We start from the raw sequence: 21,721 nt of genomic DNA on the forward strand, positions 1-21,721 counted from the left end.
CTTCATGCGTTTTTTGACCAATTGGAATGTCCTTCATGATGGCGGCTCATTTTTGGATGCCGAGTCACCGAGGAGACGAGGCCGCGAGGACGGAGGAGAGGATGCATTTTGGCCAAATGGAATGCACCCCTTGTGTTCGTTACGTTGAAGGACTACAATTACCATTGAAACTACAATTACCTGGATTCCATGTCTGCCGTTTAGCCGTGACAAGTGTCGTGATGATATTAGACTGAACAAATAGGGGTGACCTCCCAGTTGCATGAGAAGCGGGAGAGCAGTCCAAGCTACCGTGCGAACATGGTGAGTAGAGCTCGCTAACACATTGGAAAGATCTTCGTTTTTTCCTTTATCAATAATGCTTTTTAATGCAGATAGCACTACAGATATTCCAAAAGAATAGTCGATCGGTTTCTGCAGTTACGTTCAAGTTCCACATAATCAGGCTCGTAGCATTTCATGTAACCCAGCTGGACTTGTCAAGCTCCACTATTAACTAAACCAGCCGTGCCAGTCTGAGGCATGTGTTGGCATGCACTGCATTTTAGAAAGAGTTTTTATTTATGTAACCTAACACGTTTGAATTCGACTGACTGGACAGCACCTATGATTAAAACTGGTGCCCATGTTAAAGTAGTAGCAGACTAGCTTCAGTGCAACAGGTTCTGCAAATGCCCTGAGACATGAGTTGGTCCAGAGAGGGTTTTATCTGCTGTTTTCCTTTTTAAACGACTGATAAGACCATTGTTCTTAATATTCACATAAACTTGACTCATCATGACACATTCATGTAACGCTTTTTGTACTTAATTGTATTTGTTGGGGAGTGAATGAATGGCATTGAATGAATGGTACAGATGGCAGTGAAGCTGATAAATATATCCTGGTGTGTTATGTAATGCTGTAGCCCTCATGGTACTCAGAGTGTGTGCTATTTTTGAACTGGCTATTGCTGACCCCCCTGCTTTAGTAAATCCTGTAGACAAGAATGGGCACACACCCTGTATGTGTTGGACAATTGAACTGTCACTTTCATACTTGTCCTTTTATAGTGAAATCAATGCTAATAATACTAACAGCGGTGTTCTTTGCCTTGTATCTTGCAGTCTGAGCCTATTAGAGTTCTGGTGACCGGCGCTGCTGGGCAGATTGCCTATTCCCTGCTGTTCAGCATTGCCAAGGGAGATGTCTTTGGCAAAGATCAGGTAAAGAAGGGCTTTGTCTTGCTTGCGTAACACACTATCCCTTATCTCATTAGCCAGTGTAAGGGCAGTGTCACACGTTGGATACTGACAGTCCTCATAAGACGGCCGTGACTGTCACCGGTTTTCCTGTCCTGGTCATATCTGGGGTGACATTGAAGAGACGTGGGTCCTGCGGAGGACGATCAAATTGCACATGTTCATTCACGCACCCGAGCCGAGCCTGGATTGTCCTTGAAATGGATCTTGTGCCAAGAGTCTTAGGCCAACTTTAAAACCACATGATCCATTTGGCCCGTGCCACAGTCAGTGAGCCACATGGCTTAGGCTGCCGCACTCTGTTCTCAGTCACCTAGTCTATTCTTGTTTATTTATATCGCCCTTTATCACAGTCAAGTCTCAAAGGGCTTCACATACCATCATATACATGTCATATACCATGCTACATCATATATACATACTACATATACAGTATATACACATCATATACTATGTCATATAGCCTACATATTTCATATACACCTCAGTCCTCATTGGTCAGTCTACATGGTATTATGTGCCATTATGATTTCTGTGCTTTCAGTTCAGCATGTTTTGACTCTCATCCATCTTATGCCATTCACCCCACTGCCTCCTTCCTTCCTCCCTCCTTCCGTCAGCCAATCACCCTGCTCCTTTTGGACATTTCACCCATGTTGCCAGTCCTCGACGGTGTCGTCATGGAGCTGCAGGACTGTGCCCTCCCACTTCTGAGAGGTAACCATGGCGCTGGCCATCCCACTGCCACAGCTACACATGTAGGGGAAATGGGGGTCTAAGCATGTGCCTGCACAGCCACACCCTACACCCCCCCCCCCATCGTCATCATCACACCAGCATGTACTGCATGGACTAAAGGCTTCTGGGTAGTCTTTGCTCTCTGTAGGTTCTGAAGGTTCACAAGGAAAAACTGGGATATAGAAACCGATTATACCATGCCATTTTTATCCTTTATCCTTATCATTATTTCCATGTGTGGGCCCAGTGGAAATTGAATCCCTAACTCTGGCAGTGTTGTTGCAATGCTCAACTCATTGAATTATACACAACAACAGGTCCTGTGAGTATGATACAGGTCTTGTGATTGGAATGGCTTGGTTTGGGAACAGATACACTCCACACTTTGTCAGTAATGTCTGTTATTTAAGTTACTGGATCCCAGAGCAAAACATCAAATTCCGAGCACACACGCTTTGAACGGAAGGAGGCTGGTTCCTGATTTCCAATAGGTTTTCCAGTCTTTGTCTCGTTACAGTAACCACTGTCACGGCTTTAGTCGTGAGGCGCCATTATGCGCCATCTCCATTGTGACCTGGGATTTTTCCTCTGAAATGGTGCTGTCCTTTGCTTTGTTTGGGCGGGGGCTGTGAGAGGCCCCTGTATTATCCAACAGTGCTGCAAAGACAATGTTGTATGCACGGAGGTGGGCTCAGCAATACAGTGCAATACTGGCCGCACATGGGATATACAGCTGAAAGATCCATTTCCGGAAGTTGTGTATGTGTTGGAAAGAATGAAAACCTCCTCTTGAAGCCCTGTATTAAACCAGAACACAAAGAGAGTTTGGAATTGTGACAAAAAGGAGTTGTCAGTTACAGTATGTGGATGGACAAGACTAGCTGTGTGGCTCATGCAATTTGATCCGATAATTAATAGGAGTGTCTGGACCAGTTAGGAACTCGCCAGTACAGAAGTGCTCATATTGAAACAACGCCTTGTCAGTACAATGAATCATAAAAACCTACACTAACTACTGGGTGTTTCTCTCATCTGGGAATCTGTCCAGAAAATGTATTTGATGGCTTTGATTTTGCACAGCAAGTGATCATCCATACAAACTTTTGTATTTGTACTAGACTGAAAAATAAAAATGCGGAAGAACAAAAGATTTTGAGCAAGTTTAGGGAAAAAGTCTGCAAATTCACCACCCTACTGCCAAATGTTCACTGCTGAGAGACCATGTGCAAAGTAGACATTTTAAAAGGTAAAATGTGTAGGCGCCATAGATGTACAGTATTGCATATCCCATGTATTCAACCAGCACCTCTGACTCCGTGCTGCTCTTTCCACAGAGGTCGTCCCCACTGACAAGGAGGAGGTGGCCTTCAAGGACCTGGACGCCGCCATCTTGGTGGGCTCCATGCCCAGGAAGGAGGGCATGGAGAGGAAGGACCTGCTCAAGGCCAACGTGGCCATCTTCAAGGGCCAGGGAGCCGCCCTGGAGAAGTATGCCAAGAAGACCGTCAAGGTAATGGCACAGGATGTACTGTTTGTGGGTGTGTGGGTGTGTGTGTGTGTGTGTGTGCGGATGTGCTTCTGCCAGAAAGTGGAGGAGTTGCATACGGACAAGGAGTCGCTTTATTGGAAGAAAGTGTGAGCTCTCGGTCTCTTTTACCATCTACTTTTTCAGACATACTATGTGAAGCGTTTCTGTAAAGGCAGATTGTATTTTAGCCCCAGTATGTCTGGGAAAACGTCCAAACTGCTGCAGTGAGTACCAATATTCAGAAAAGCACTCTCATTGAAATTCATAAGTAACTATGTGCTGACAACTGGAGTCACTGTGTGTGCAACTACACATGTGTTTTCCTAGTTTTAACCCCAGCCATAATCACACTACTTCATATTGAAATTGGAAGAGCGGGATGGCATCTAGGTGCTACAACTAGAGTAGGTGTTAAAAACATTGTCATAAACTGAAATGAAAATAAAAACGAGACTTTGTGAAAAAACTAAAACTAACATAATAAAATCAAAATATGTGAAATGTTTTTAGTTTTTATATTTTAAGTTAGTTTACCTGCAGATTACAAATTAAGAATTTTGAAGTGGTCCCAACTTTGAGTTGAGGATTTATGATTTATTGTTTGTATTACACAATACATTTTGTAAAAATATTACATATTATCACATTTTACTTGCTTGTGCTTTTACTGTACTTGAACTTCTATCATTATACCTTTTTTTTTTTTAAAATACTACCAAATATACTAAAACTAGAACCGAAACTAAATAAAAACTAAACTAAAACTAAACATTTGTAAAAGATAAAAACTGAACTAAAACAACCAAACCCACTCTGAAAACTAACTGAAACTAAATTGAAATGAAAATTAGAAATGATAAAAACAAATGGAAAAATCCCAAACTATAATAAACCTGGAACGCCCACATCCAAAATTGATTTTATTTATTATAGTAAAATCAAGCCATGTACCATAGCAGGTATTGCTCGCTTTTTGTAAGTAGGGTTGATATAACCACTACCAGGTTGATGTGAGCGTTTTTTCCCAGTCGGCAGCTCATATTTACAGTAAAACCGATATGACCTGAATGCAGCATAATCTTCACATTGTACCCACCCCGACTTTGTGGCATCCAACGACTGAAGCACCAAACCATGTGCCAGAGGAGCTGCGGCGGCTTCAGAGCCTTCGCTCTCATAGCCCACACTGACCTTACCGCATGTGTTGGAGACTGTCACACTGACAGGCCAGAGTTGATTGGAGAGGAGCCTGGAGTGGTCACTCTCTCTCTCACACTCTCTCTCACACACACACTTACACAGACACACGCTCTCTCACACACACACTTATACAGACACACGCTCACTCCAGGACACCCTCTCCCCTCCCTTACTACATTCTTCCAGCAACCTTGTCTGGAAGACTTTGTAGGGAAACTATTCTGCTTTGGCGAGGTTGCTGGTTGTAGATTGTTGGCAAGACTGTCATTTTTCTCCCCATAATTAAACGTTTGTAGCTACTGTGCTTGTGCTGGACTCATTCCCACACTTAAGAACCATCATTTTAAAGGCTCTCTGATCTTGAGCATTCTACAAGTACAAGTTTATTATAAAACACATTGGAAGGTCCACTCTGAATAGAATAGATTTAAAAAATACAGCATCATATTATCTTGTTAAATGGAGCATATCTATTCAAGGAAGTGCGTAAGAATTTCAATTCTAGCAAGTTGTGATTTCTGTCTCTTCTAGTATTAAGTGTAAAGGAAATAACTAAAGTGATGACATCATCCTGTTGTATCAAATGTGTCAGTCGGGTTGTATTTTAATTATTTACGTATTTTCTTTGTGTGTAATTTGTGTGTTTTCAGGTGCTGGTTGTGGGAAACCCTGCCAACACCAACTGTCTGATCGCTGCAAAGTCTGCTCCCTCCATCCCCAAAGAGAACTTCTCCTGCCTCACCCGTCTGGACCACAACAGGGCTCGCTCTCAGGTGTGTGTGTGTGTGTGTGTGTGTGTGATAGTGACTAGATTCCCAGACCTTTAGCGCCCACATTATCAGCCCTTCATTCCAGTAGTTTCTCTGTTTTGATCATGAAACCTGACTCTCCTCTGTCCTGCAGGTGGCGATGCGCTGTGGCGTTCCTGCCACCCACGTGAAGAATGTGATTATCTGGGGAAACCACTCGTCCACCCAGTACCCCGACGTGCACCACTGCAAGGTCAACATGTCCGGCAGCGACCTGGCCTGCTTCGAAGCCGTCAAGGACGATGCCTGGCTCAGAGGAGATTTCATCTCTGTGAGTTGAATCGGTTTCAGTGTAATCTGTCGGACTGAGACACGTTCCCCCTTTATGCATGGAAAACCTGGAAAAAGCATGGTATTTAAAAATTGTATTTTCTAGGCCTGTCAAGGTTAAGGAAAATGGTGCCTATTCTAAAAGTTCTTGGAAATTGGTGATTATTTTTTTATCAGGTGGTTTAATGCCAAGATTGGTTGCTGAGAAGTTTATTTGAAGGAGTAGGAACCCAAATTACAAACTTCCTGATTACACACGACCTGGGGCATTCAAATATTGGTTACAGAAATTGTTTGTCATGGATTATCCATTTGAAATTTGATTTGTATCAATGTGTTAAGAAACCCTGTTTATAGGATCAAAAAATGCAGGTGAATTTATATGTTCACCTCTTCTGCTCACATTCCCATTGACTCCCATTCCCTGTGCTCCCATATTCCCTATTTTTATTTTTACTGATCCGTGTTCCTGTACTGCAGACAGTGCAGCAGAGAGGCGCTGCAGTCATCAAGGCCAGGAAGCTGTCCAGTGCCATGTCAGCAGCCAAGGCCATCTGTGACCACATGAGGGACATCTGGGCCGGCACCGCCGAGGTAAACACCAGGCTGAGGCCCCATAGCAGCTTTTCTCAGGGATAGACTGGAACAAATGATGTCAGCAATACAGCTTAATGTAGATACTATAAGTGGCTTCCATTCAGTAAAAGAGAATGTGTACACTATAGTTGTAAAAAACAAAAATGCTGGATTAGAGATGCACTGTTACTACTTTTTCAGTACAGATACAGATTCAGCACACGGGCTGATACCTGTGACCAGTCCATCAATGTTAGTGAACAATAATACATTTAGACCAGAATTTTGGGGCTGCTGAATAGAAATAAGTGAGATACTTATTACACTTATTATATATATATATACAGTACTGTGCAAAAGTCTTATATATGTCAAAGATATCCATAAAGCGAAGATGCTTTCAAAACTAATGAAATGAAAAGTTTCTGAATATCAAAAATTTACAATAAACAGCAGTCTACTGACTAGTGCTGCAACGATTAATCGATTAGTTGGCAACTATTAAATTAATCGCCAACTATTTTGATAATCGATTAATCGGTTTGAGTAATTTTTTAAGAAAAATAAGTCAAAATTCTCTGATTCCAGCTTCTTAAATGTGAATATTTTCTGGTTTCTTTACTCCTCTATGACAGTAAACTGAATATCTTTGGGTTGTGGACAAAACAAGAGATTTGAGGACGTCATCTGGGGCTTTGGGAAACACTGATCGACATTTTTCACCATTTTCTGACATTTTATAGACCAAACAACTAATCAATTAATTGACAGATTAATTGACAATGAAAATAATTGTTAGTTGCAGTCCTACTACTGACACACTAATGCAGAAAACAAATAAACATCTAAGACTTCTAAGAAATGTATATAAAAAATCTAGGGTGCCTAAGACTTTTGCACAGTACTGTGTGTGTGTGTGTGTGTGTGTGTGTGTGTGTGTGTGTGTATATATATATATATATATTTATTTATTTATTTATTTATTTTTGGCCCAGTAGAGATCTGATGTCCTATGCGGTGGAAAAAGGCAGAAAGTCAAGTCACTTTGCTTTGATTTCTGACATGTTACATGTGGCTCTTTAGTATGAGATTTTAGTTCTACCCTGTTTTACTCTGCTGCTGCCAGATATCTGATACCAACATCAGTATCAGTGTGTTCCTCCATTGGATCTCACATGCCATTTTAACCAGATTTTCCTCCTCTTCATGCAGGGTGAGTTCATCTCCATGGGTGTCTACTCCACTGGAAACGCCTATGGCGTCCCTGATGACCTCATCTACTCATTCCCTGTCCAGATCAAGGTGAGACTGTCTGAACTAACACTGCATTCACACCGCTAGCAACCTGTTTTATGATTTCAGCTAGTTGATTGCTAGCTGTTGCTCCAGTGGTGTAGCAGCAGTAGTAGGCGGGACGTCCCCAGAGTGAGTTTGTTGTCAGAGGGGAGACTACGACCACCAAACACAGGGGGCGCTGTTAGGTCATTCATACAAAGACACTGCCTGTTTTGATGATGGAATTTGGTGAACTTTGCAAGTTTTAGAAACAACTTGGTTGAAAATCTCTCTCATTTCTCTCTCTGGCTTGCTTTGTGTCCAGTGGGAACATAATTAAGGCAATAAGCTAGAACAACTAGAACTTCTGGTTAGTCCTCTGTTATTACAGAAACTTGGCAGGGTGGGCGGGGTGTATAGCAGTGCTACTTACGTAATTAGCTTTTGATGAGCAATGCTGCACCTAAAACTCAGCAAGGAACAACTTTTTCACACTGAGGAACAAGGAGACCATGGTCAAAATTGGGCAGCATTTATCTGGTTGTTGAAAATGAATGAAGTTCTGTTGTGTGGTTTCTCAAGTTGCTTGTGCTGTAAAAACACGGTTAGTCTTCCTTGTTCTCCTCAAATTTTGTCTGGGTAGAAGCACTACCATTAGTGCACATCTGTAAATTTGACTTTCCTCTGTCTAAATGAAAGGCTGAATGAATTGGGAAAATAAAAGTTGAATGAATTGGGAAAAGACTGAGTGAAGTAGAAAATAGAAGACTGTTATACCTACACTTACACTGTAATATTTACACTTGGTTATCGACCAAACACAACTGCTGATAGGAGGGGTGTTCTTACTATACTTTTCTTGATTAATGTTATACTATATGCACTTTGTTGTTTTCATAGCACTCTGAACTATCTGGCTACTTGACCTGTTGATGCTTGAGGAATGTTCACTTATTTTGCTGTTGCCCTTATTGTAAATCGCTCTGGATTAGAGCATCTGCTCAGTGCAAAATTAAAGAAATTGCGTCCTTTCCACAGGATAAGTCCTGGAAGATTGTTGATGGCCTGGCTATCAACGACTTCTCCCGAGGCAAGATGGACGCCACGGCCACAGAGCTGATGGAGGAGAGGGACACGGCTGTGACCTTCCTGGCAGTGTGACTAGACCCCGCAGGGCCGCCCGACCTGCACTTAGACAACCCTAAACCTCCAGACGCGCGCCTGTGATGAAACACTCCACCACCCCCGCTGCAGTGTTGTGCTGTGTGTGTCTGTGTGCGTATGTGTGTGTGTATGTGTGTGTGTGTGTATGAGTGTAAGTCTACTAAAATTTGTTACAAACTATAGTCAGATGAACTTTTTCTGGGGGGGGGAAATAAAACATGGAGGATTGTTACAAGTAGTCAATGATGCACTGAGTCTACAATCACTGAAACGGTTAATTGTCCAAGTCGAAACAATAAAAGATTAAACAATGTACTTGTATTTTTTTTTTTTTGTAGATGGATTTAAGTTTGCTTTACCAAGTTGAATAAAGGCAACGTCTGTAAGAAAACAAACAAACTAATAAGCATCATGTATATTTAGTTACCATACTCCCAGCAGGGTCGGGGTCAATTCATGAATGAACTCATCAATTACAATTCAACTGAGGAATTGGAATTGGAATTTTCAAAAACCAACAGGAAACAGAATTGGAATTGAATTGGAATTTCAGGAAGCTGAATTTTATTCCATGAAATTCTGTGAAATTCCATGTTTTCTTGTTTTTTCATATCTGAGATTATACATAGTGTGAAATATTATCAACACTGAATATCATAAAATCTTAGGGTTCAGGTGGTATTTGATGCAGAACATGTAATCATAATCCATTCATTATGATTGAAGGTATTTGATTTGTTTAACTGTCTTTTATTTGATTCATAATGTTTGATTGATAGAATTCATGGAATTCAGTTGTTCCCTGTCATTCCGATTCAAGTCACATTCTGTTCCCTTACAGCTGGGTGACTTTCACATTCCAACTCCCAACTCCAGGAATTGGATAGGAACTTACCATGCATTCTCCATTCAGCTCATGCATGGCCCCAGACCCTGACTCTCAGGTTTTGTGACTTTATTCACCTGCAGGCGATGTGAGCTGGATACAAAAAAAAACAACTTTCGGGACAGTTCGGGACAATGACACGTTTCTACCAGACAGGGGCAGCGCTTCCTACATTTTTAATTCCCAACAGCATGAGGGATTGTCATTACATAACTTCTGGAAACAGCCTGAGCTATGGCAAGCTGGAGCTGTAACTAAAACTGTATCCAATCAAACGACTATCATTTGTCCTTCCTGGTTCGACGAGGTAAATGCATCCAGCCCATGGGAGTGTCGAATACAGCTTGGGTGGAGCCTAGTTTAATACATCCATGGGTGGAGCAGGGGAGTTCTCTGTGGGCTTGCCTGGTCTTTTGAATAAGGGTTTTGACAGTGGAACAAATGTTTATTGATGATTAATGCTTCATGAAGTTTCAGTTCACTTGGTCTGTACATTTGGCTGCTCTTGCATACGGCATGACCAACAGTTAATTGGTTTCGGTGATGTAATGGAAAATAGTAAGGAGGGAAAACTGTGACCTCCACCAATATGAACAAAACTCAACTGCATTTTCAGATAAGCATTATTATAAAGATCCTATCATTTAACTTCTATCAATTGGATACAACTTACCATAATGTATACATTGGATTTATCTCAGAGATTTATGTCAGCTAAATAAGTGGCTAAACTGTAGGCCTATTCTACAAATAAAAAGTAAACTGTTTTACAAATAAAAAGGTGAGGAAACTATTCTGCAAATAAAAAGGTGGGGAAATTATTATACCAATAAAAATGTGAGGAAATGATTCTACAAAAAAAAAGCTGAGGAAACTAGTATACAAATAAAAAATGTGAGGAAATTATACAAATAAAAAGGTGAGGAAAATATTCTACAAATAAAAAGATTGGCAAACTATTCAACAAATAAAAGGGTGAAGAAACTGTTCTACAAATAAAAAACCTTGGTAAACTCTTCACTACATTATTGGTGCATTTTGAGAATTTAGAGCATTTTTATCAACCCGGAAGTACCAAAGCCTCTTGTGCTAAACGTAGCAGAAATCAATTGGTCCTCTCGCCTGCGTCACGAGCACGCTGCTTTTTCATTGGCTACTGCCCTCGTGCAGGATTCCTATTCGTTCCTGCGTCGGAACGGCGTTTTCAATGCACCGTATCTTCAAAATAGTCACCTTTTTTTTGTCAAGTTATTCACCTGTCGTTTTAGTTTTAATGTGATTTTTATCGAATGATGCTGAAGGCCAACAGTAAGACAAAAAAAACTGAAAACAACATTTGTTTATTTATTTCTCGGGTCGGTCTCCTCTCCTCTCCGGGGTTTGCTGGTCGTTAGACCCGCTGGACCAGGCCAACCGCCCCCTTCGACTTTTCTTCCGCCAGCATCCTACAGTCACACAGTAAGAAAATTCCTCTTAATCTAACGTTGCATAAAACAAATCTCTGATAAATCGGTATGCTGTTATGTCAAACCCATTGCCTCTTTAAAAAAAACCCTCCTGTATCCCAAAAGTGTCAAGAATACGCAATATCTTGAGGTTATTGCGTAACGCTTTCGCATCAGGAGTGACACGGATATCAGCATGCATTTTTGAAAATAAACGGTCGTTTTTGCCAATAAATGTCGATGTTATATGGATATTTTCGCTGCCGTTGAATTCCTGTGTATCGCCGATGGTCTGTGTGTATAGGCTACACGCTATAACCAGCATTAATGTGGATTTGTTCTCGAGTACAGACCGTATCCATCCATCCATCATTCATTTCCGCAGCCACTGACTATAAAGTTCCCAGGCAGTCGGGCGGGTTATGCGGATGGACTCGCTTAATAATTGACGGATTGTGTGTTGGCCATAAATGGGGAAAAAAATAGGCTGAATCTCAGACCCGGTGGTAAAAAAGATAATAAATGGAGTCAGGAGGCAGGGGGGCGAGGCAAAACATGGACTAGAAGTTGGGAGTCAAAGGCAGGATTTGTGACGTGGGCGAGTTTTTTTTTGGGGGGGGGAGGGGGAGGAGGAGGAGGTGGTGGGGGAAAAAGAGGCAGACCCTGCAAGCAATAAAACAACTCGACTAGATCAGGTCCAGCTACATATGCAGGGACATTTGGCTGATGTCCAGAGAGATAAGTGTGTGATCGGGTGAAGGTTTCCCTGTTTTGCTCTTTCTTTAAGAGTATAGGAGGCGGACAGGATGTTTAATCCGCTGGAGCTCTAGCTGTGACTGGACTTTACAGAGAGTGAATGAATGACCAGTTTGTCTTTTTTCTTTTTTTTTCTTTTTCTTTTTTTACCTCAAGGAAACTTTTTGTTCTTTTTTAGAAATGTGTAGTTGATGACACTTTTGGTTTCACAATCAATGCTTGTTTTTCCTCCATATACCTCTGGAGGAATCTTTGGAAGATTATTTCCCCTTTGAAGCGTTTCTGTTTGTTGGATTTACCTTGGTAGGATTTGACTGTAGGCTACATTGCTGAGTTGAGGCAACTTGGCAACTGAAACATGGCACTTTATGTAGAAGGTAAGTGATGTTGTAGAGCAGTGATTCTCAACCTTTTTCATATCAAGGACCCCTAATTTAGTCCACATTAGAGCCACAGACCCCCATTTGATGAGATTTTGTCTCTCAGACCCAAATCTGAGAATATTATTATTGTTGATATGATTTTGTCCAGAATTTCATGACTATCTGTATTGTAAGTAGAGAAATAACAGAGAAACTGTGATAATTCAAAATAGTCATTCTCCTACATTCTCTAATTGTGTTAACTTCTTGTAAATTAAATAATCGTGAAGTTTAACGATTTGCTGGGGACCCCCTGGAACCCCCTCAAGGACCCCTAGTGGTCCCCGGACCCCACGTTGAGAACCACTGTTGTAGAGGGTCAGGGTTGGAGTTGATTCTTCTTAACCTTGCATATGTCACCAATCTCAAGCCTGTGCTGGTTTAACAGCAAGTTAATTCCCTACAGTTATATAAAATTGCTGACAAAGTGAAAGATACCCCTCCTTTTAAAGTGAGATTCATCTGCAAACTCAAACAAGGTGTATCAGGTGGTTCTTTCAGTCAGAGTCTTCCAGTTGTTTCCCTGGTTTCATTTCATCACCTTGGGCTTTTAATTCATCAGCTTCTTCTCATCTTTTTTTTTTTTTTTTTTTTTAACATCTCCTGTTACATACCTTATGTCACACTGTCTGGTCAGGAGCTAGCCTGCCAGCAGCTCACACATTACTGCCATGATGAACGTAACATTCAGCCTCAGGACAAACTGAATGTGCCTCGTCTCATTTGGACCTGGTTGATTTTCATTAAAGAGTGCCAAACCGGGGTAGAAAAATGCCTCTTTTTTAATCTACCAGCTGCAGTTGCTGATAATTTACAAAATCCACCAACCACTCTTATTATTTTACTGTTGAGCTGCATCTTTAGAAGAGAGCAGGGCCTCCAAATGTTTGTTAATTAACTGTCAAAGTTACTCACCAGCTACACCCAAGATTTACCAGCATTTGGCCGGTGCCTGGTGAGGCGAAAGTTCAGTGTCATCTAATATAACAAATCTTCTCATCTGCCTTAACCAAAATCCCCAACTCCCTAAAACTGTGAAATCTGTTAATGCTGTTGTAAATCTCTCTCATTCCCCCATTGCCCATACATGGTTAAACAATATTTTTGTTTTAGTGGCCGTTTTTGGCACATTTTCCCAAAGAAGTTCGTTTTCTGCTGTCAGTTTTTTTTTTTCTCTGACTGGCTGCCAGAAGCAGTGAATTATGCTCCAGCTAGGTTAGTCTGGCTCGCTCACTATGCCATTGGCGACCTAATGAGAAGAAAACTGAGAGACTGACAGGCAGGGATAGGAGAGGTCTCAAATAACAAGCACCGCAGTCACAGTCATGTGGTGATTTTCTCTCTCTCTCTCTCTCTCTCTCTCTCTCTCTCTCTCTCTCTCTCTCTCTCTCTCTCTCTCTCTCTCTCTGTCCCATCCACACTCTTTCTGCACTAAACTCTTGTAAACTCTCGTCTGGCAGACTCACTCGCAATTAATCTTCGCTTCATTCACCTTTCTTTTCTCTTTCATTTAACAGCCTTCACGTTATCTCTGGCTCTGAGTTTGGAGGCCTCCAGGAGAATTTTGCTTTCAAGAATCCCATGTATTTGTTTGTTTGTTTTTTTCTTAGGAGGCAAAGTAACACGTAGAAACTATTCTGAATATCAACTTTTTTTAACGGTAAAGTTATGGAAAAAATGGCACAAGATTTTGTGAATCTAGCCCCAGTATTTTGAAATACCAAAATGTCTAGCAGATCTTCAGCTATGTAGTTATGTGGTGTAGTTGACAGTCACATTGCCCAGCTACTATCATAGCCTGCATCGTATTCAACACCTGCCAAATTCTTCAATCCCAGACAAGACAACAAGGTTTTCACTTGTACTAGCGTAATAACTGCTTTGATCCAGCTGTAATAGCTTCAAGAGGTTTGAGTGACGCTCGATTTGTGACTGTAGGTTGTGTTTATGAGGGACAGATTACAGTTGCAAATGGACTGGGGAGTGGAGCACCTTTTATTACCTTTTTATTTAGCCAGTTGGCTCAAATGTGATGTAACACAAGTAAGAAACACCCACACACTTGAATTGCTTGTTGTGCATCCGGTGAAATAAGTGAAGCCTGTAAAATGTGCAGGATTCAACAGGACATTAAGCAAAAAGCATCAATTTGTCATATTTCCTCTTCTTCTTCTTCTTCTTCTTCTTCTTCTTCTTCTTCTTCTTCTTCTTCTTCTTCCTCTTCTTCTTCTCCATCTATGTCTATCTGTTGATTCCAACCACAGAAATAGAATGGATACCATAAGAATCAACACTCAATTCTTTTCATCCCATCTAAAAAATATTCTTAAAAACTGCACTGAACGTCAAACGGTCTCAACAGGTTAATCCAGTGAGGACAACATTTTTACCAAACTGTGTTGACACAGTGTTTTATCATGCCCACAACTATCTCATATGATTTTGCACATGATCACGTAACTGTGGATGAATGCATTGTATTTCACTCTCTAATCATTTTTCATATACTTTCAAACACAGTCATCCTCAGTGAATACGCATGGCCATAGCTGATGGTATTAGCTGTCGATAGGAATAATCAGGTTCAGAATTGCTTTCATTTACAAGTATAACTGTACGTCCGTCTGGTAGTTTCATCAAAGCAATCTGATTGGTCAAAGTCTGCCAGCCAGGTTCTATTGGTTGCTATGCCAACTCTTAGAGTTGCTACAGAGAGCTATTTGGTGATATTTCTTGTTTTCTCCTGCTTTTTTTTTATTCTCATCATGTGTAAAACGTGTCAGACAGTACACATGCATTGGGGCGTTTGCTTTGATCTTCTTTTGCTGTACCTCGTAGCTATCGCATCACCGTCGTACCTATAATCGCAGTAAAGGCCACCCTCTGGGATATTATTGGAATTAAAGGAATTTGTCTTGACATTAGTGCAGAGAGAGACAGAGAGACTGACAGCTTACATAATAACACCATGCATACTGACACTTGGTACATACAACAGGCAAGAGAACTTTAAAGGCAGTAATGTTTCCCAGAGTTTCCCCTACTGTTGTGGGTGGGTCACCCATTTCATTGAAGAGTTTTAGTGTCACATGATGGACTAAATGCTGTTTCAGAGGCTCTTCCATCCTGCAAAAAATAAAATTCTGGGGAAACACTGATTACTTGTCATTTCAGGGGCATATAAATGGTCAAATTTGAAAAAATATTGGTATCAGCTTACAGTAGCCAAAATCACTATCCAACATACGCAAATTCAGTTTCTTACAGCTTCGTCCAATGGCAAACATGGCTAACGCTAATGGTTCGAGCTAATAAAATGGAATAATGAATTCCCTGTCCTATACCCAGGGAAATGATGCGGTGTTGTGGTAAACTGGAATATGTTACAAGTCGGTGTGACTCAGTATAAACTGTAAACCTCCTCGTGTTTCCTTTCCAGGTCTGAGTAAAGGCGTGGCCAACGGAGGGATGGCTCAGTTCCAGGAAGTGATGCGGCAGCAGCTGGAGAGCTCCATGCACACGGAACTGGAGACACTGCTGGACACTGCCTCAGGGGCCGAGAAGGAGGTATATATATATACACACACACACACACACACACACGCACAGAAGAAAACTAACTCTTTGTCCACATTCCCACTGTTTACTAGATACTTTCTCTATGTTATCAGCCAAGTGAGATGTAAAAGAATAAGACTTCCTAGAATTGAACCAAATCTCCAATTCATGTTTGATTTTCTTGCCAAACTGAATGGGTGAGTAGACAAATTCAGTCAAAGATTTAGCAGCATTTGGCTGGCGTCAGTTCCCCCTCTCCCTACCTCTACCCTCCACACACACACACACACACACACACACACACACACAGACATAAACACTAAAGCATTTGGTATTCAGGAAATTATCTTGGCGACAAAGAGTAATGTGTATTTACAAGTAAACTATCTTGTGACTGTGCCCTCCTACACAAGTATTGGCCATTCGTAGTCCTCTTATTCTGCTATTACTCATGGAAATATCTCTCTCTCTCTCTCTGTGTGTGTCTTTCTCTCTCGCTGACCATCTGGTGGTAATTTGGAGGGTGGAGGGGTCACAGACGAACACGGGGAAAACACAAAAGTGACACATACTATAGCCCAGTGCCAATGAGGGTTCCACCTACATGCTTACACACACACCGCAAAGCTGCATTAGGCAAGATTTTAATGTAAAAAAACACCCATCAGACCAGCCTGAAGATTTGCCGTATTATATTCTGGTGTCACTATGGACACTTCTCCCCCAAAGGAAGTGATGAATTGAAAGTTAACAGCGAAATCCAAACTGTCTCCTAAACAGCAGTAAGCAGCGCTCTTTCCAGAGAAAGCTGGACTCCCCAACGTTAGATCTTTTTCTTCACTTATCTCTTTGGTTTCCTTTGGTGTAAAGCAGCACAGAGCGGCAAATATTTTAGTTACAACTAGATCGAGCAGTTTTACGTAACAGGTGTGGAATTTATTAAGTTTGGGCAATGCTAACAAAACATTTGGCTAACAGGCTTCTATGATACTGAAAGACAGCTAACCTACCGGAGTGCTGCAATATAGTAGAGTGGATCTATTCTTCTTGACAATACATTGGTGAATAATGTGTTCATCCTGATTATTCCAGGACTGTACAGCAGCTGATGCTGAACACCTAGGATCAAACTATGTCTGTCCATCCGTCCATCAAACACTGGTCCAATTTTGACAGAACTCGGAGACATGATGCATTTTGGCATCACATTACACTCATTGGCATGATGGGGATGCTATAAATAAAGGTCCACATTTCAAATTTTGAAAGGCCATAACTGCTACACCACCAGTTCGATTTTGACGAAACTTGGAGGGATTATGCAATCTTGGTTCTGATTGGCCCAAGCCAGCATCATTTGTGAGGCACGACATGTTTGCTTGTTCTCTATTGCATTTAATTGCATTTTGGTTCCTTTGTGCTCTATGCAAGCCCTCTGCGACAAAGTTGTTTTTTTTAGAAGCTCAATATAAATTCAATATAATTGGCTTGACTCTTCGCACACACACGATTGCTTCATTCAGGGAAATAACAGACATTCACAAACAATCACAAAAGGGAAACAGTGAGGATGGAAAACGCTTGTCGGCCTTGAGTCAGTCACACATGTACACATCAAGAGGTGGTGTATACACAGTAACCACTGACAGGCGTGCACTATTGGTAACTGTCTCCTTATGCATATGCACATGTACAAATGTACAGTACACACACTCTCTTAAGTCATACACTCTGGTTGAACTGGGCAGCTCCCCAGTGTGAATGTATGTAACTGAATGTGTGGACCGGTGAAAGAGAGCATACATGCTCAGTTGACTTTCCCTCAAGGAAAGGTTGTTTTTTTTTGTTTGTTTGTTTTTTTTTTAGACCTTTTTTTAATATATATTTTATATTAATCTATTTTTGGTTGTTTTGCCCTGCTGTACTCCTTTTTTGTCCATATCTGGCATTTTTATTTTTTCTGATTGGCTTTTATCTATTTTTTTAAGTATATTGAAGTCATTTATTTTGGTTTCAGTCCTCACACAGTCACTTCTCTTTGGCTTCATAGGAAAGCACATATGTGATCATCAATCAATCCATAAAACACACCTAATGATAAAAAAATCCCACACACCGCTCTTACTCGGCACCACATGTATTTATTTATGCAGAGGTTCTTCATTTAATTTTCTGTGCTTCTACATTCCCAATGAACCTTCACCTAAACTCATTCAGATGCATGAATATCATTTAATTTAAAATGAATAAACCTCAAACTGTGAACAGCAGCAGTGTGAAATACAGTAGCATCAGGCATGAGTCTCCCAGCTGTGAAATGTTCTCAGCCAGTGATGGATAATTTAAGTGCTTGGTAGCAAAAGTTTCCTCTATGCTGTAATTAAAAGTACAAGCCCCTCCTAACTGGCACTCTGGGCTTTTTTAAGGGAAAACATCTGAGGCGTTTGCAGCAGTAATGTCAGAATCTCTGTTAAACAGTAGCATTGCTTAGGGAAACAGGGAAACTAGGCGAAGTATTTAAAAAAAAAAAAAAAAAGTGATAAAATACAGTTAAAAAAACCCAGAAAGAAGAGTTGCTAATTCCTAATTAATGCAGGTGAGATTTAAAAAAAACTCAACTGCTTTATAAAAACAGCTAATCTCAAAACAAACAACACACAAAAAAAATCAAAATCAAGATTACAGTTACAATCCAGATATGAGACGCATGTTAATGCCAGGTGTAAACAAGGCCACTGATGGCGTTTTAATTTTATCACTGTTTTGGATTTTATGTGTTGCAGTCTTATTTAAAAAAATATTTATAATTAATAAATATATACATTTTGTCAGATGACTATTCTAACCAATATTTACCTCTTCAAGCATAGAGATAAAAATATGGTGAAGCTTTAAGTCTATGGGTCTTTAATGCAGAATTATCTGGTAGCTATGATACATCCCATAAAGAAACCAGTATTACACACTCAACTTGTGAGAGCAATTGTCACGGGTGAAAAAAGGTAGTTATATAATTAGTGACGACATCTTTTTACCTCATACATGCCAGATGAATAGCTCACTGCAAATTTAATAGAGCTTGTTCAGCAGCTTCAGATATTGCTCAGTGCATCCATTTCTTTGTATAATTTCTCATTCGATACACATACATGCTTCACTGCAGTGGCTGCTTCAGTGAACAGAGGTTAAACCTCACGTCTCACTGTCATTCCAGATTATCAGATTTACATTTCAGCTGATGCTTTTATCCAGAGTGACTTGCAATGAGTGCAGCAATAGAATAAGCTTCAATTCCTAGATCACCAGCAGCATTTTAAGCAACTAATAGCAAGGAGTGGTGAAGTAGAGCAGAAGGATTTCAGAATTTTTTTAATCAAATGAAAATGACTAATAATATTTAATAATCACTTATGAACCATCACTGTAAATGGCTGTTAGACTGCAAAGAAGCGACTATGTAATCCATGCAGCCTTGCCAGCCCATACAGAGTTGTCATCGACCAGCTCACAAGAACAGCTTCATTTCTGCTCTCCTGAGGAGTGAAATACTGCTGTGTGTTCACCTGTCATCCAAATTTGAGAAACCCCTGAGATAAATGGCGTACTTTGCGAAGCGATTTAAATTTTCCATCTTTCTGGACAAGCAAAGTAAAACACTATCCCTCAACTACTGTCAAAGTGTCCTTCATCCCCCAAATGCTTCAGTGGAGCTGCTCAGTATAGAAGACTGTGGGTGTCCAGGAGTGAATATGCGTGACTGTATGAACACGAAGCTTGGCATTGCTGAAGAAGAGCTCGGTGCTCAGAAAACTTTTGCTGCATAAATAAAGGTTAAAATACAAACTTTGTGTGTTTCAGGTGTCCAGGAAAGACTTTGAAGGCTTCAAGAAGCTTTTCCACAGATTCCTGCAGGTGAAGGGACCGTCTGTGGAGTGGATCAAGATACAGAGACCTCCAGAAGACTCGGTAAGAGGAGTGTGTGTGTGTGTGTGTGTGTGTGTTTGTGTGTGTGTGTGAGAGAGAGAAAGTGTGGGCAAAGGTATGCTTGTGTAGTTACCTGTGTCTTACAAGCCGTCATTGTGAAAAATATTCCAAGACTGTGTGTGTTGTGCATATATAAAGGATTAGGCTATGCATACACACACTGTCTGCTGTATTGGTATGGCAGAGGTACACCTGGCAAGAAAGCAGAGCAGTGAATGCACCATGAAGTAATTAACGCCCAATACAAAACATTTTTACTTTTTCATTCTCGAGGCTTCAATGAAAAAGTTGAGAATAATTTTGATTGCTATTCCTAATATTTAGAAAGAACTTTTAATCAAATGCTTCACAGTAGCTCCAAAAGGTTTTCACTATTTTAAAAAATGAATGCAATATTTGCAATAATGTCAAAAGTATTTTTTAATTATCCAGCACACTCATCTATGGCTCTATGAACAAACAGTCAGTCATTAGGACGGAAAACAAACGTGATTGACAGAGCAGTAGCTTCCCTGGACAGCCGCTAATAATTTTTGACATTTGTTTTAACCTACATGGAGTACCAGATGGGTGGTGTTTATTTCATCAGGATGATTTGAATAGTAATGCATAAGTGGGCAGTCACAGAGAAGTAAGCTAAATTTACATTTTAGGAATTGGCTGACACTTCCATCCAGAGCGGCTTACAATATCTAAAAAGTGTCTTGCTCAAGGATGCAGATGGACTCAAATTGGCTGTTGACCTCTCTAACCAATAAATCACCCTGCCGAAAATAGCATAACCATTTGGTGGACCCTTTCAACTAAAGCATGGTACAGTATGAATGCATACTGTACATTTCTATATGTGTGGCCCCAGATATACAAGAAAGGAAACCCCTAACCCTGGCAGTGTTAACATCATTACTCACATACTGCTCCAGGTCAGACTGGAACTCACAACCTCAGCATTGCTAATGTACAATGTTACATAAATAAGCACTAACCAGTTGCGCCACTGGACCTCACAATCAAAATTGACCTTTGAATACTTTACTTTTGTTTAAACACCTCTGGCACTCCTTGTCTTGTCCTAGGTGGCCACTGATCTGGTTCTCTAAGCAGAGAAAAGAGAAAAATGGGAACTAAAACATTTTTAAAATTTAAACATTTTTCACCTTGAGGCGAAGCCTAGTCCCATCCTCCTCCCCCTCAGTTGGTCAAGCCACTTGTCACTCATCCTGGTGAGCTATTTACCTTGAAGCGGCATCTAGTCTGAAGCTAGATATATTGTTTTAATGTGAAAAAGTTGCATATTGCACCTTTAACTGCAAATACAACTGTGTGGACTGGATTCCACACAGGGATAGGCGTGCCAATATAGCCACAATAAATGTTGCTTTAAAGATTGGTGCTTCCCTTTACATTACCTGAAAGTATGCTTCACCGATAAGATCAGATAAGTGTTGATGGGGTGAAGGTGTCGTATAATACCATATCTGCCAGTTGCCACTCCTGCTTGTAACTACCTCAAGGCTGAATGCTCTCTGTGTGTGATTAGAGGTTGCCAGAAGTTGTCTGAAGTCCATGTTTCAAGAGACGATCTGGTCTGCAGTCGTTGTCAACTTGAGCACTTAAATTACCTTCTACCGTTTTAAAATTAATAACTATAAATTATTTTGTAAGAGTAGATATCACTTTTTTTTCTTTTTTTTTTTTAAGTGATGGATACCTAATTTCTGAACGAAATTCATATCTTTTTCTCGTTATGGCCCTTTGGTAGACCAGTTGACTCTGGTTCTGGGCTTTATCTAAGGCTCAAACACACAAGGCTGTAAATCATTTCTCTACTTTACTGATAGCTCAATCATTGGGATGATTATAAATTGA

General features: G+C 40.6%; 2 protein-coding genes across 3 annotated transcripts in view; both read left to right on the forward strand.

Annotated features, from left to right (window-relative positions):
* The first annotated feature begins 254 nt into the window (after positions 1–254).
* Positions 255–9,245, forward strand: mdh1ab (malate dehydrogenase 1Ab, NAD (soluble)). Its single transcript, XM_071516035.1, has 9 exons — positions 255–303; positions 1,107–1,205; positions 1,862–1,958; positions 3,314–3,489; positions 5,358–5,480; positions 5,611–5,787; positions 6,267–6,380; positions 7,575–7,664; positions 8,676–9,245. Exons 1-9 carry the CDS (start codon positions 301–303, stop codon positions 8,796–8,798), a joined length of 1,002 nt encoding a protein of 333 aa, XP_071372136.1. The 5' UTR covers positions 255–300; the 3' UTR covers positions 8,799–9,245.
* A 1,661-nt stretch (positions 9,246–10,906) lies between these two features.
* Positions 10,907–21,721, forward strand: part of ugp2b (UDP-glucose pyrophosphorylase 2b) — a 45,088-nt gene continuing 34,273 nt past the window's right edge. Inside the window, exons 1-3 of one of the 2 annotated variants that reach the window (XM_071516030.1) lie at positions 10,907–11,145; positions 15,750–15,877; positions 19,727–19,834. In XM_071516030.1, the coding sequence (XP_071372131.1) occupies positions 15,779–15,877; positions 19,727–19,834 (207 nt within the window). In that variant the 5' untranslated portion in view covers positions 10,907–11,145; positions 15,750–15,778. Of the gene's footprint in view, positions 11,146–11,844; positions 12,266–15,749; positions 15,878–19,726; positions 19,835–21,721 lie in introns of those variants that run through there. The other variant, XM_071516029.1, reaches the window with a different exon arrangement.

Source organism: Centroberyx affinis, unplaced genomic scaffold (assembly GCF_046629955.1).
Source record: "Centroberyx affinis isolate AG114_WGS23_722 - 3 ecotype Tasmania unplaced genomic scaffold, CSIRO-AGI_Caff_v1 ptg000391l_1, whole genome shotgun sequence".
Classification (NCBI taxonomy): Eukaryota; Metazoa; Chordata; class Actinopteri; order Beryciformes; family Berycidae; genus Centroberyx; species Centroberyx affinis.

Bases quoted from the DNA above. Each gene is read 5' to 3' on its own strand.
- mdh1ab (XM_071516035.1), top strand. The intron at 1,959-3,313 runs GTAACCATGGCG...CTCTTTCCACAG, and splicing joins TGCCCTCCCACTTCTGAGAG to AGGTCGTCCCCACTGACAAG. The intron at 3,490-5,357 runs GTAATGGCACAG...GTGTGTTTTCAG, and splicing joins ATGCCAAGAAGACCGTCAAG to GTGCTGGTTGTGGGAAACCC.